The sequence below is a fragment of the Capra hircus genome, chromosome 12 (genome assembly GCF_001704415.2).
Source record: "Capra hircus breed San Clemente chromosome 12, ASM170441v1, whole genome shotgun sequence".
NCBI classification, from domain to species: Eukaryota; Metazoa; Chordata; class Mammalia; order Artiodactyla; family Bovidae; genus Capra; species Capra hircus.
In genome coordinates, this window is record NC_030819.1 from 52,103,397 (window position 1) to 52,116,773 (window position 13,377).

Genomic DNA, 13,377 nt, shown 5'->3' on the forward strand with positions numbered 1-13,377 from the left:
CAGGCCCTGTAAGAATTTTTCTTTGTGGTGCTCCCAGGAGCCGAGCAGCTGAAAGGATAAAGCGAGGCTCCAGGTGAGGGTATGGGGACTGATGTTCCTGTCCTAGCTGATCCAGGCTGCAGGAGCTGAGGCAGCCAGGGCCCTGGAGCTTCCTGTCCACCATGACTGGACATTTGAGGAGAGGGGGCTAATACGGCCTCTCTGGAACTTGAGGGCTCCCTGGAGAGAGGAAGGGGCCGAGGTTACAGCTCTGAGATGCTCTGTGCGTGTCCAGGCAGGGAGCACGGCCACGACCCTCCGAGGCAGAGTTCACTTGTGCTTATCACCCAGGAAAGGGCACTCTTCTGGACTCTGGCCTTGGCAGCAGTGCTTCAGGGATAAGCAACGGGACACCGGGGCCAGCTGTGATGGCATGCTTTCCCCACCAGGTAGCAGCACTCTGGGACTGTTGATAAACCAGGAGGCTAGTAAGATTTCCTCTGGGGAAAAAACATGTTTGCTGATTTTCAGCCACTGGTCTAGAAAACAACATTTTATTTCTAAGCACATTTTGTGTTTCCGTGCATTTGTCTACAATACCAGGAATAATAAAATTTTAAAATAACATAATATACCTGTGGGTATGTATTTGCCTATACAGGGAAATAAAAAGCATCGCAAATTCAATATTATGCAAACTAACATTTCATTTTTTCCCTAGCATACATATAATATCTAGACCCTGGAAACACTAATTTTGGAAAAAAATAAAAAGGGGAACACCTCAAGCCCCTTGAAATTTTGTCCATCATTATCTGTTAACCAGGGAATGACACTCATTTCACAGACTCACACACCAGGGAGATGGCCTTAACTTCTACCAAGATTCTCTCTCATGTTACAATAAGACATTTAAAATTACTGCCACAGAAGTTTAAGCAAGGACACACTTCTGCAGCTATTAAAGACACCAGTACCCATGTCCTGATTATTGTCAGTTTCTACAGTATGTGGTGTTGGAGAAGACTCTTGAGAGTCCCTTGGACTGCAAGGAGATCCAACCAGTTCATTCTGAAGGAGATCAGCCCTGAGATTTCTTTGGAAGGAATGATGCTAAAGCTGAAACTCCAGTACTTTGGCCACCTCATGCAAAGAGCTGACTCATTGGAAAAGACTCTGATGCTGGGAGGGATTGGGGGCAGGAGGAGAAGGGGACGACAGAGGATGAGATGGCTGGATGGCATCACTGACTCGATGGACGTGAGTCTGGGTGAACTCCGGGAGTTGGTGATGGACAGGGAGGCCTGGCATGCTGCAATTCATGGGGTCGCAAAGAGTCGGACACGACTGAGCGACTGAACTGAACTGACACTATGTCACTTAGGGTGAGTCAGGCAGTAGTGTTTAAGAAGTCACAAAATCTTGTCTATAGTCTGACTAGCACAGCCTCCTTGGTCTGTGAGTCCCATTAAAATATTATTTTTTAATTCATTTTTAATGTTCTGAAAAATGCTTACTGAATTAACTATAATAAAATATCCAAATCACAAGGCAAGGATATAATACCAAAGATACAAAAAAAGAGTTAGAAATTAAAATTCAGAACACTCAAAAAACAGAAAAACCAAATGTGCAGCACACTGTGTTCCATGTTAATAACTGCCACCCAACATGCACTCTGCAGATAATCCTGTCCAATAACCTTGCGTGGAATTCAGCAGCCTATAAGCCACACACCTACCTTCAGGACAGCTGTCTAGTATCAATGTGCAAATAAAATGTCAACGATATGCACACACCACATGAAACATGCGATTGTGTGCGCCATGTGTAACATGTGATTCACACATACACCACATGTAACATGTGCTTGCACACACCACATGTAACATGCGATTGACGCACACACCACATGTAACATGCGATTAGCCAGTCATGCTCTGATGAAACAAATCATGGAAAATAAAGGAGAGAGAAAATGTAGTAAGAGACATTTCTAAGCACAGAAGTCAATTAAACCTGAAGTTCTGATTTCTGTTTATTTTGTAGTTAAGCTTTCAGCTTTTACCCTAAAGTATAAATGTTAACACAGAAAAATGTCTCCATGCCCTGGATTGGGGCACCCTTGAAATTGTGAAGCACCTCAACCAATATTCATAAAATAATTCAACAGAGTTTATTAAATGACTTGTGCTTCTGTGGCCCTGCCTTTAGAATTATTGGCATTGTCAAAAAAGGTTAAGTATTTCATGCCAGGCATGTTTCTAGAGACAGAGAGCGTTTATCAGTTGTAACTATTTAGGAACAACTCTGCTCAGACTGGTTTGTGCTTTACTGTGGGTCAGCTCAAGGTAAAACCGTCAGCATGCTAAATCTGTGGTTCAGCCCTCACTTTGAAGAAGATTTTCCACGTGGATGGAGACAGGATGCTACAGTCCACTTGAAAATAAGATGAGGTGTCAGTTAAACTGTAGGCCATCTGTCAGTCAAATCGTCAAAGGAAGAAAAAGGAAACAAAGGACAGAAAAGCAGCACACAGGGATGGAGAGGGCAGCTCGGTGGTGAGCCCGGTGCTCCCGGCACTCTGCAAGGGCCCAGGGAAGCCTCCCTCTACTCCACAGGGCACCAGGCTGGCTCAGAACAGCACTGCGAGCAGAAGTCAGCAGTGGCACTGCAGCACCGCCCTCGCTTCCAGCCTGAACAGGAGACAGACAACAAGCCGGGGGGTGGCCGACACCACCCACAGCACCCCCCACCCTGGGCAGGTGGCTAACCATGCAGCTTGCTGACAACAAGACTCTGCCTTCCGCTGTGATCACTCCTTAAAGATGTAGGAATGCAGTCACGGTAGCTGTGAGGGATCAGCCACTTTTCTTACAAGCTAGAAAACAAGGTTAATACTTACATGAACTATCACTATAACAGTGACTTAGCTTCTAAATTAATTTTAGCTTCAAGGAATAGACTAACTCCAAAAGTAATGCTTACTATAAAAACAGTTTCTATAAAGCTAATCTCATATCCTGATTTTCCAAGGGAAACACAAACTGGAGGAAAATAGTACAAGTTTATCAAAACTTTTTATAAAAAGACAGTCAATAACTGACACTTCACCGACAGAGATCCTAGAATGGATGTCCCTCTGTCCATTTCAATCTTATCATGTAACAAGTGTGGGCACTCTCACCCTTCCATTAAATCCCACAGCTTAAATACCAATCTCAGCATAATTGTTTCATTTGAGACTAAATGTTCTATGAACTGAAACATGGCCTGATTGTGGTGTGTGCAACAACCACCTATGTACTCTACTAGTATAGTTTCCTCTCTCCTTTAATTGTTAGCACCAGAAAATAACACTGATACAACTTCTAGCTACTGGGGTAAATGAAAAAACAGGATTCAAAGAATCAAATGAACAAAAACATCAGGCTGCAAATGAATACAACATTTAGTCAGTCATCATACCTGAGTATCCCCAGAGAAGTTGTTGTGCTAGAATATAATTAAATTCATTCTTAGAAAAAGCCAGAATTGTCACAGTTTTCACATAATGGCTACAACAATTATTCTGAATCTTAAGATAGCACTGTTTTCAGAATCTTACACATCATTATGTAAAAGAAAAGCCATAAACAAACTCCAAACATAGCAGAATATACATATAAGATTTAAGGATATACTTCAATATAATTGACCTAGGTTCAATTCCTGGGTCAGGAAGATCTTCTGGAGAAGGGATAGGCTACCCACTCCAGTTTTCTTGGGCTTCCCTTATGGCTCAGCTAGTAAAGAATCCACCTGCAATGCGGGAGACCTGAGTTAAATCCCTGGGTTGGGAAGATCTCCTGGAGAAGGGAAAGGCTACCCACTCCAGTATTCTCGCCTGGAGAATTCCATGGATTGTATAGTCCATGGGGTTGCAAAGAGTTGGACACGGCTTAACACTTTCAATATAAACTTTTACTTTCAATATAAACTAAATCCAAATTATGAAGCATTCCTACCATATGTCTGATTCAACTGCTTTTCTTCTACTTCCTCCACAACCCATTTACCTGCTCTTCTAACTTCCAAGAGTCACCCATTTACTCAAGTAACTTAATACAGAAATAACCTGTAATGGAAAAGACAAAACAACAGAATCTTCACCCCAACTCTGAAGCTCCAGAGAGTCCTAAGTCCTTCAAGCTCTTTCAGCCTCAGTGTCTCTGTCCCTCAGAGGAGGATGAAGGTGGAGAACAAATCAGACACAGAAGATATGCATTTGAAAAGAAATTCTGACTCACGGCCACACTACAAGCATCTGCCTGCTCGTATCCCCGTCCCCACAGCTTCATCCCACCTAGCCGAGCAACGGAAGCTCAGCATCAGCCTATCAACTTGGCACTGGGAACATGAAAGAGACTAGTGGGTGGCTTCCTAGTCTGTCTGGCCCAGGAAACCGGGGCTGTGATCAGGCAGAGAGGATTAAAAGGGCCGTGACAGGCTTGAGTGACACAGGTCTGTGTGGCCTACAGGGGCAGGGGCGTGGAGGGGGGGGGGTGGCAGTGGGTGGCACAGAGAGCCTCTCCGTGGAGGAGGCTTGTGGGTTGAAGGCAAAGAGATGAACAGAAGCCCACAAGCAGGGTGCAGGAGAGAGAGTATTTTAAGCAAAGGGGATGCGGTGTGCAGAAACACAGATACGCAAAAACCTGAATTCGTGTAAAAGAAAACTTTACCAAGCGTCCACCTCGAAGTGGGCACTGTGCCGCGTCGGGGTGACAAACCTCACAGGGCTCTGCTCTCTTGGATGAAGGGAACTCTGGTCTCTGGAGGCCAGTCACGGGAACCCCACAGGCCACACAAACAAGACCGGACCTGTCTGGAGCCAAGACACACACTGGAACCCATTAGCGGACGGTGATGAGATGAGCACGGCAAGGAGGAGGCCCGGGGGGCTCACAACACAGCCGGAGAAGGGCGATGCAGAAATTCCATCCCCAGAGCCCAGAGACACGAGAACAAGGGTGGTAATGGTGCCGTGCTCACAAGGAAAGATCACACAAGAGGCGAGACAGATATGGACACAAGATGAGGACTCGAGTGGGGAAAGTGTGGACTTCGAGCTCCCTGAGGAGCTCCACGGACAGGATGACAACAGTGTTTCTCATGAGCCAGGTTTCATGTTAAACTACACGCTCCATGCACACTAGCTTATCTTCAGAGAAAGCCTACCAAACTAAAATATCACTGGAGAGGTTGTCAATAGCCTGCCTGATGGCCATCATGCAAACTGGATAAAATTCAGCTGGTAGGCTGGGACTGCCTGCCATCCTCCACTCAACCCTTATTCTAATTTCATTACACTTGTAAGAAAGAAAGCAATCTTTCATTTCATGTAGTTGAATCTGAAGCGTCCTAGATACACTTTTCTCGAAGGATGTCACTGATGAGGAAAGAGGCTCACAGAGATCAGGTAATTTGTTGAAGGTCACACAATGGAGGAATCAAGTCTGAGCCCAGATCTGTGCACTGACAGAGCCTGGGCCCATACCCCCTACCCTGCACTGCACTGTGAGTCCTGAAACTGGGCACCAGCAGAAGACGTACAGACCACTACATGTGTGTGATCAAGGGACCTGGGTGAACAAGGAGGCCCAAAGACCATAAGGAGTTCCTGAACTAACCCTCATTAAGGGGTCAACTAAGGAACAGGAATTCACAAATAATTCTTAAAAGCAGGCAAAGAAGTATCAGGACAATGAGAGAGCCGGGGATTCAAAGATGAGTGACCAGTAGGAGCAAAGCCTCAGGGGGACCAGGTAAGAAGAACAAAACAATTTCACTGGATTTAATAAATTTTAAAAAGTCATTAACTGGTGATCTCAGTCAGGCAATTTCATTGCACTGAATGAGAAGTGCGTCTGCAGAGACAACAGATGGTGAGCAAGTGCAGACGACAAGCATGTGCCACTCCCCCAGATGCTGGACTACACAGAAAGCAAACTAAAGTCAAGGTTGGCTTTGTTTCCCCCAAATGGAGAAGACTCTGTGGATCACAACAAACTGAGGAAAATTCTGAAAGAGATGGGAATACCAGACCACCTCACCTGCCTCCTGAGAAATCTGTATGCAGGTCAGGAAGCAACAGTTAGAACTGGACATGGAACAACAGACTGGTTCCAAATAGGGAAAGGAGTACATCAAGGCTGTATATTGTCACCCTGCTTATTTAACTTATATGCAAAGTACATCATGAGAAATGCCAGGCTGGATGAAGCACAAGCTGGAATCAAGACTGCTGGGATGAACATCAATAACTTCAGATATACAAATGACATCACCCTTATGGCAGAAAATGAAGAACTCAAGAGCCTCTTGATGAAAGTGAAAGAGGAGAGTGAAAAAGTTGGCTTAAAACAACATTCAGAAAACTAAGATCATGGCATCTGGTCCCATCACTTCATGGCAAATAGATGGGGAAACAATGGAAACAGTGACAGACTTTATTTTTGGGGTTCCAAAATCACTGCAGATGGTGACTGCAGCCATGAAATTAAAAGACACTTACTCCCTGGAAGTAAAGTTATGACCAACGTAGACAGCATATTAAAAAGCAGAGACATTACTTTGCCAACAAAGGTCCATCTAGTCAAAGCTATGGTTTTTCCAGTAGTCATGTATAGATGTTGGACTATAAAGATAGCTGAGCACCAAAGAATTGATGCTTTTGAACTGTGGTGTTGGAGAAGACTCTTGAGAGTCCCTTGGACTGCAAGGAGATCCAACCAGTCCATCCTAAAGGAAATCAGTCCTGAATATTCATTGGAAGGACTGATGCTGAAGCTGCAACTCCAATATTTTAGTGACCTGATGTGAAGAACTGACTCATTTGAGAAGACCCTGATGCTGGGAAAGATTGAAGGCAGGAGGAGAAGGGGACGACAGAGGATGAGATGATTGGATGGCATCACCGACTCAATGGACATGAGTTAGGCTCTGGGAGTTGGTGGTGGACCAGGAAGCCTGGCATGCAACAGTCCATGAGGTCACAAAGAATCAGGCACGACTGAGCTACTTAACTGACTGACTGAACTGAAGCATGCAACTGCAAATGAGAGGCGACAGAGTTAAACAGTGAGAGCACAATCAGTACCATAGTACTTAGCTGAGGATTTTACATGTGAAACAAGTGGAAGATAAAGCTATCACATGGTGAGGTATTTTGTTGGGGCTACACCCATTGCCAAAGAAAACACTTCCCATGCAGCTGTACTTCCAAATGTGGCCAATCAGATTTTACTTATAACTAGGAAAGGGAAGCCCACAGTGCTTTATGTCAGCAAAAGGATCACATAATCTGTTTTTGCAGCCAAAAAGATTCACTGACGTTTCACATCTGTGACGTTCCCACCGTAGGAAGGGAGCCCCACAGATGCAGCCCTCTCGGCCTCTCTTCTCATACTCTTGCCCCACACACCAGCAAGATGACTGGCTCATTGACTGCTCAGTGTAGGAAGGAAATGCCTGCCCCTGCCCAGGGGGACGCCCGGGGTAGCTCCCACAGCTCCACAGTGCAGGGCACGCTGGGAAGTTGAGGTCCCCAATGCTGCCTGTGACCAGCCTCGTGAGCTCGTCCATCTCACCCCAGAGGACACAGTACAGGCCCACAGTGTGCCCTAAGCCATGCCCCCAAGACCAGGGTCACCGCAGTGACGAGGGCTGACCAGTAAGGTCTGCCCACTGGTTCCTCTCTGCATCTTCCTTCACCAACTGGAGTCCCAGGAAAGGAAAGCAAAGGAGTCATTACTGAGTCCCCACTGGCCCTACACCATAATGCTCCCCAAGCAGTAAATCTGTTCATCGGGATAAAGTGACATCAAAAATACATTTCTGTCTGAAACTAATGATACAAAACAACAGGAACAATGCCCGGGAGGCAGTCCCTTCACCACGTGGTCAGCTAAAGACACCAGAAAGGCTAGAGACCAGGATGATTAAATAATCACAAGGGTGGCAGGCTAAAGTTGACAGTGAGGACAACTCCTGGGATAACTAGCTGCACATCACAGGTGACAATAATAGCAAAGACATCTCTTCTAGTGTAAAACCGGGAACCAGAGATAAAACACGGAGTTTACAGATGATTCCAAAATAACAAATCAGAACTCATAGTAGATGAGAAAATGAGAATACACAGAGTAGGAAGACTCAGCTTTACAAAGATGTCAAATTACTGAGTTAACAATAGATAAATGTAACTCATCCCAAAAATATTACGATAGGTCCCCACTCATGCAAGGCTAGAGAAGAGGTTGTGGCCATGCCCTGTGCCACAAAGTACTTGAAAATTCTAAGTAAGACCAACATTATCCTGCTGGTCTTCTACCCTTTGAACCTGATTTGATTCTGAATTATTTTCAACTGATTTCCAACTCCCTACCTACCTCAGAAACTAATGCACATGAACAAAAATTCTCCCTTCAAAACAAAGTGAAACCACACAATGAAATAGCACAGCTGTGAGAAAGAACGGTCTGCAACTGCGGACACCAAACTAGACGATCCCAAATTCAGGGCAAGTGACCGCAGCAGACTGTGGGCACATGGATTCCCCCCACAGGAAGCCCCGAGTCCATCTGTGCTGTCTAGAGTCAGGGTCACAGTTGCCCTTGGGTGGTCGGGACTATCTCGGAGAGGCAGCCAGTCTTCTGGTTCTGATCTGGGCGTGTTCAGCTTATAAAATTCCAGACCTATGTTTAAGATAAGTATACTTTTCTGTGTGTACACTGTATTGCAATGTAATGTTTTGCATAAGAAGATAATAGAGAACTTGGAAAGTAAGAACTTGTAAAACTTTGGAGCAGAGAATGGCAGAGTCATAGGAAAGAATCCACATTAAGACTCCCCACAAGGCTCTTCTAAAGCTCCTGACACAGGGAATAGCAGCGTCCGGACCCCCTCCGGCTCACACCGCATTGCCCACAGCCTCCCTGAACTCCATCCTGAATCAACACCCCAAGCCCCAACTCCTTTTGCTTCCATTTACAGGAATGAAGGTGCATGACCATTAGCAAGCTTTCCTTTAGCCGTTACCTTTGAAAACAAACCAGCACACAGCACAAAAGACACGTCACAAAGAGCACGCTTTACAACCTTACCTAGTAGAACAAACCCAGAATTTTTCAGGCCAATATCTAACTTTAAAAAAAGTTCAATATCCTTCAATTAAAAAAAAAAAAAAGAGTGGCTGAAAGAATATAAACAAACAAACAAAAAGTTCAGGCAACAGTCTTACAAAGGTGCTCACAAAAGTTGAAAGATAAGGTTAAACAGAACCATGGTGATTTTTCCCCCAATTATTCTGTCTTTTCCTAAAAAGGACTCCCGATAGAGGACACCCATTCCTGCCTCGGCCCCAGGAGTCCTCCTGACCCTGATGCACAGGTCTCTTTTCAACGTGCAGGTCCCCAAAGCCACCCCAACACAACCACGTGGAACCCTGGAGGCAGGTGGTGTGGGGGTAGAGCAGGCGGACCCCGTCTCCCCTCGTGTGTCCACCTAACCCACAGCAGTGCTCTCACAGCCACGCGGGCCACCAGGGAGGAGGCCGGGGGCAAAAATGGGGAAAGAAATGGGGAAGTACTGCAGGCCCGTGAGGCACTGTGCAGTGGTGAGGACCACCGCCACACCCTAACCCTAAACACAAGTTTCTAAACACAGGACCACCTTTGCATTCAGACAGACGTCAGCATCCACGACTGACACATCTCAAACCACAAGTACATGAGGTTGAACCGTATGGAGCTGCTGACCAATAGGCAATTCCATATTCATTCAACTTAACAGGAAACACATAAATTGTTCACATTTTTATAATTACACTTATTTTTAAAAAGCTAAAATAGCTATAATACCTCGGGTTTGGGCAGCTTCCTTTAAAGCAGCTAGAAGGTGAGGCTTCAAGTTATCCAAAAGAAATCTTCCTTCCAGACCTGGGAAAAGGGACCTTAAAAGTGACAGAAATGCAGCAATTTTTAGTAGATAAGTCCAATGATATAATTTCAAGCCAGTTATATGTGCTCACTATTTTACCTAAGTTATAAGGCACACCTCAAATCACACGCAATCCTTGTAATCCAGTACTATCCAGGTGTGGCTTTAAATCCTGAGGCAGCATGCCAACCCAGGGACGGTCCAGAACACCTCAGAGAAACATGTACTGTATTCCCTGAAATGTCAATAGGCATCCTGAGCTATAATTGGGGTTTCCCTGGTAGTTCAGAAGTTAAAGCGTCTGCCTGCAATGCTGGAGACCCGAGCTCGATCCCTGGGTTGGGAAGATCCCCTGGAGAAGAAAATGGCAACCCACTCCAGTATTCTTGCCTGGAGAATCCCATGGACGGAGGAGCCTGGTGGACTACAGTCCACAGGGTGGCAAAGAGTCGGACACGACTGATCGACTTCACTTTCTTGAGTATTTTGGTGAATTTATTTTCATCAAAATAATTTCCTTTTGACTAACTTTAGTTATTACTAGCTCTTTGCAGCCATTCTTTTCTACGTTCCGTTATTACAATTTCCAGGAACAACGGCTTGGACCGCTTTTTAACGGATAAACATCTGGAGGCCCTTCCACCTTAGAACGTAACCGGTGTGTTCTTTCTAACGGGAGCAGCTCCGCAGAGCCCCCTAAGGCCGTACGCACACCGACGTGTGCCCCGCCTACCTGGGGTGCTCCTCTGAGGCGATGTAGATCAAGTCCTGCTCGCAGGCAGATGAGGAGAAGGGAACGAAGGCCCCGCTCTGCAGCGGCAGCAGCTCCAGCCCCAGGAGCTCGCCGTAGGCCTGGTCGGAGAGCACGAACTCCAGCAGATGCAGCCTCTCGGGCGTACCCGCGCCGCCCAGGCCGGCCTTCCGCAGCACCTGCCGGGTCCACGCAGGCGTCACCTGCGTCAGCGGCCCAGCGCTGGAGGCCATGAGCTGCGCGGCGGCAGCCAGGTGGGCCGGGGCCCGGACCACCTCCTTCCCCGAGCGCTGCAGGAAGCGGAGCACGGCCGGGGCGTAGTCCAGGCCCTCGTCCAGATCCGAGAAGCATGCCTGCTCCAGGGGGACCCAGTGGCCGCCCAGGGAGGGCAGCACCTCGTGCTGGAAGAGCTCCTGGAACAGCGGCTCCAGCGCCGGCCGCCAGGGCAGCTTGACCTGCGCAGCATCCGGCCAGAGCCCGTAGACCCCGGCCACCGAGAGCGGCAGCCTGGGGCTGCAGCCGGCCCGCAGGCGGGCAATGGCGTCGAGGATGAGGGCGGCATAGGCCCTGGGCACCACGCTCAGCACGAGCAGCTCGTTCCACACGGCGGCCGGGTCCCTCCACTGGTCCAGCTCCCGCCACTTGATGCTCCTGCGGTTGTCCGTCAGGCCGAAGAAGCCGCTGACGTGGACCGGGAGTCCAGTCCGGCTCTCCTCGCCGGGCGGTAAGGGGAGGAAGCAGAAGGCTTTCCCTGAGAACCCAGCCGCAGCGCCTCCAGCCCCGTTCTCCTCGGCAGGACCCGGCAGGGGCGTGGCGATGCCGATGACTGGGACGAAGCGCAGCTCGTCGGCCAGCGCGTCCAGCTGCGCGTTCAGGCCCCGGCCGCCCACGCTGTTGCACACCAGCCAAGACGTTTCCCGGGCGCCCTGGGCGCCCCCGTCCTCCAGGACGATGCTCACGGGGTACGTGACGCACGTGACGCCGCCGCTGGGCACCCGCTCACAGTAGTCACTGAGGGCGGCCCCCAGCGCCTCCACCGCCCCTGGCCGCTCTGGCGCCGGCGCTGCCGGCTCGTGGGCCGTCACTCTGAAGACCAGCTTCTCCGAGCCGTCGGCCTCGCGGACGTGCAGGGACACGCCCTGAACACTCTTCAGGAAGAGCAGCACCGTGTCCGCGTCCGCCTGGAAGGACTCAAACAGCTCCAGTACCTTCTGCTTGTTGTAGAGGGTCCCGCTGAGCTGGGAGGGCTGCCGCCGAAGCGGGAAACGGAAGAACGTCCCTGGGAAGCTGCCCTTCTCAAACGTCTCCTTGGTGCTTCCAAAAAGGCCAATAAAGGGCGCAAACTGGTCTGAAAGCTCGCTGATTTCTTTGCTGTCATCTCTGAGATTCCAACACTGGCCTGATTCGTGCGGACCGAACAGCGTCTGATGAGGATCTAACATGCCAATCTGGTCACCACTAAAGATGCAAGGAACATCTGCAAAGGAAAATTCAAGTCACCATCAACTCTGAGCTATACTGACACTGATAATCACAATTACACTGCACAGTTACACGTGGAGAAGCATGAGCCACAGGATTCTAAACAGAGTTATCTTAAAATGAACTAAGCCTTGCTTTGGACACATAATTCTTTGAATGCAAAAAATGATTTCTCTTTAGATTCAAAAAGCACCAGGCATTGAGAGGCTTTAAGTGATTATTGTGAAAACCTAAGATGTATCTTCAAACATTTACTAAATTAATTAAAATACATAAGGAATATTTGGATATTTACACTCTCCCTACAGCCTTGTGAACCCAACTAAACAGAACAGAGTTATAGCCTGTGTGCAAAACAAAATTTCAACCACAGATTCTCTGAGAGAATGAGAAAGAACAGGTGATCTCAAGCATGCGTCCTGGAGTGAGTCTGAAATGGACAGTGACTTGAGTATGTAACCTTCACACAAGACCTCTATGGGGTCCACCTGTGACACGCAGGGTCACCGACTACAGGCTTAGGCATCACAAGCACCAAATCCTGAGCTCTGGGGTATTTTCAGTAGGAAATGTTATGTCCACCAGCCCACTACCACGTCCAGTCAAGAAGGCTGGTCCACAGACCCCCATTGTCCACAGTCCCATCTGCACTCCCATTACTGAAACTATGTCAGGGAGAAGCCTGGTGGCTGGAGAGCAGAACGCATGACCTTGGCAAGTCCTTGGATTAGAGGCCAGCAGCCAGGGAACCCATCCCACATAAGTGTGCTGGTTCTCAAACAGGGAACAAACCCACATTGAGAGCAGATACTGGCCGCCAGGGGACTCTATGGACAATACACCCCTGACAACAGGCTCCATGCTTATGCAACGCACAACTGTGTCCCCATAAAATTTTAAAACTACTGCATGTCACAGATGTGAGGAGTAACTCACAAATAGTTGAACACATGACTTTTAATAGTCACATAATTGTTATATAACATAATGACTTCATCAGTTTTATTATGTAATACATAATATTACTTAACACAATACTATACATTATAACACTGTAAATGCAATTTTAAAAATAGGTTTGCTAAAAATGGGCCATGGTGAGGATGCTTCTGCGTCCCACTTGCTCAGGGCAGTCCTAATTCGGGCCAGTGGCCAAGAATAATATCACTTCTTAACCCTCAGGACTA

General features: G+C 47.6%; 1 protein-coding gene across 2 annotated transcripts in view; it reads right to left on the reverse strand.

The window, feature by feature from the left end:
- The window catches only part of SACS (sacsin molecular chaperone), an 81,390-nt gene that overhangs the window by 13,480 nt on the left and 54,533 nt on the right, over positions 1-13,377 (reverse strand). The window contains exons 8-10 of one of the 2 annotated variants that reach the window (XM_018056555.1): positions 10,691-12,185; positions 9,879-9,970; positions 3,448-3,474 (exon numbers count right to left, since the gene is read on the reverse strand). In XM_018056555.1, coding sequence (XP_017912044.1) covers positions 3,448-3,474; positions 9,879-9,970; positions 10,691-12,185 — 1,614 coding nt within the window. The remainder of the gene's footprint in view (positions 1-3,447; positions 3,475-9,878; positions 9,971-10,690; positions 12,186-13,377) is intronic. The other variant, XM_018056556.1, reaches the window with a different exon arrangement.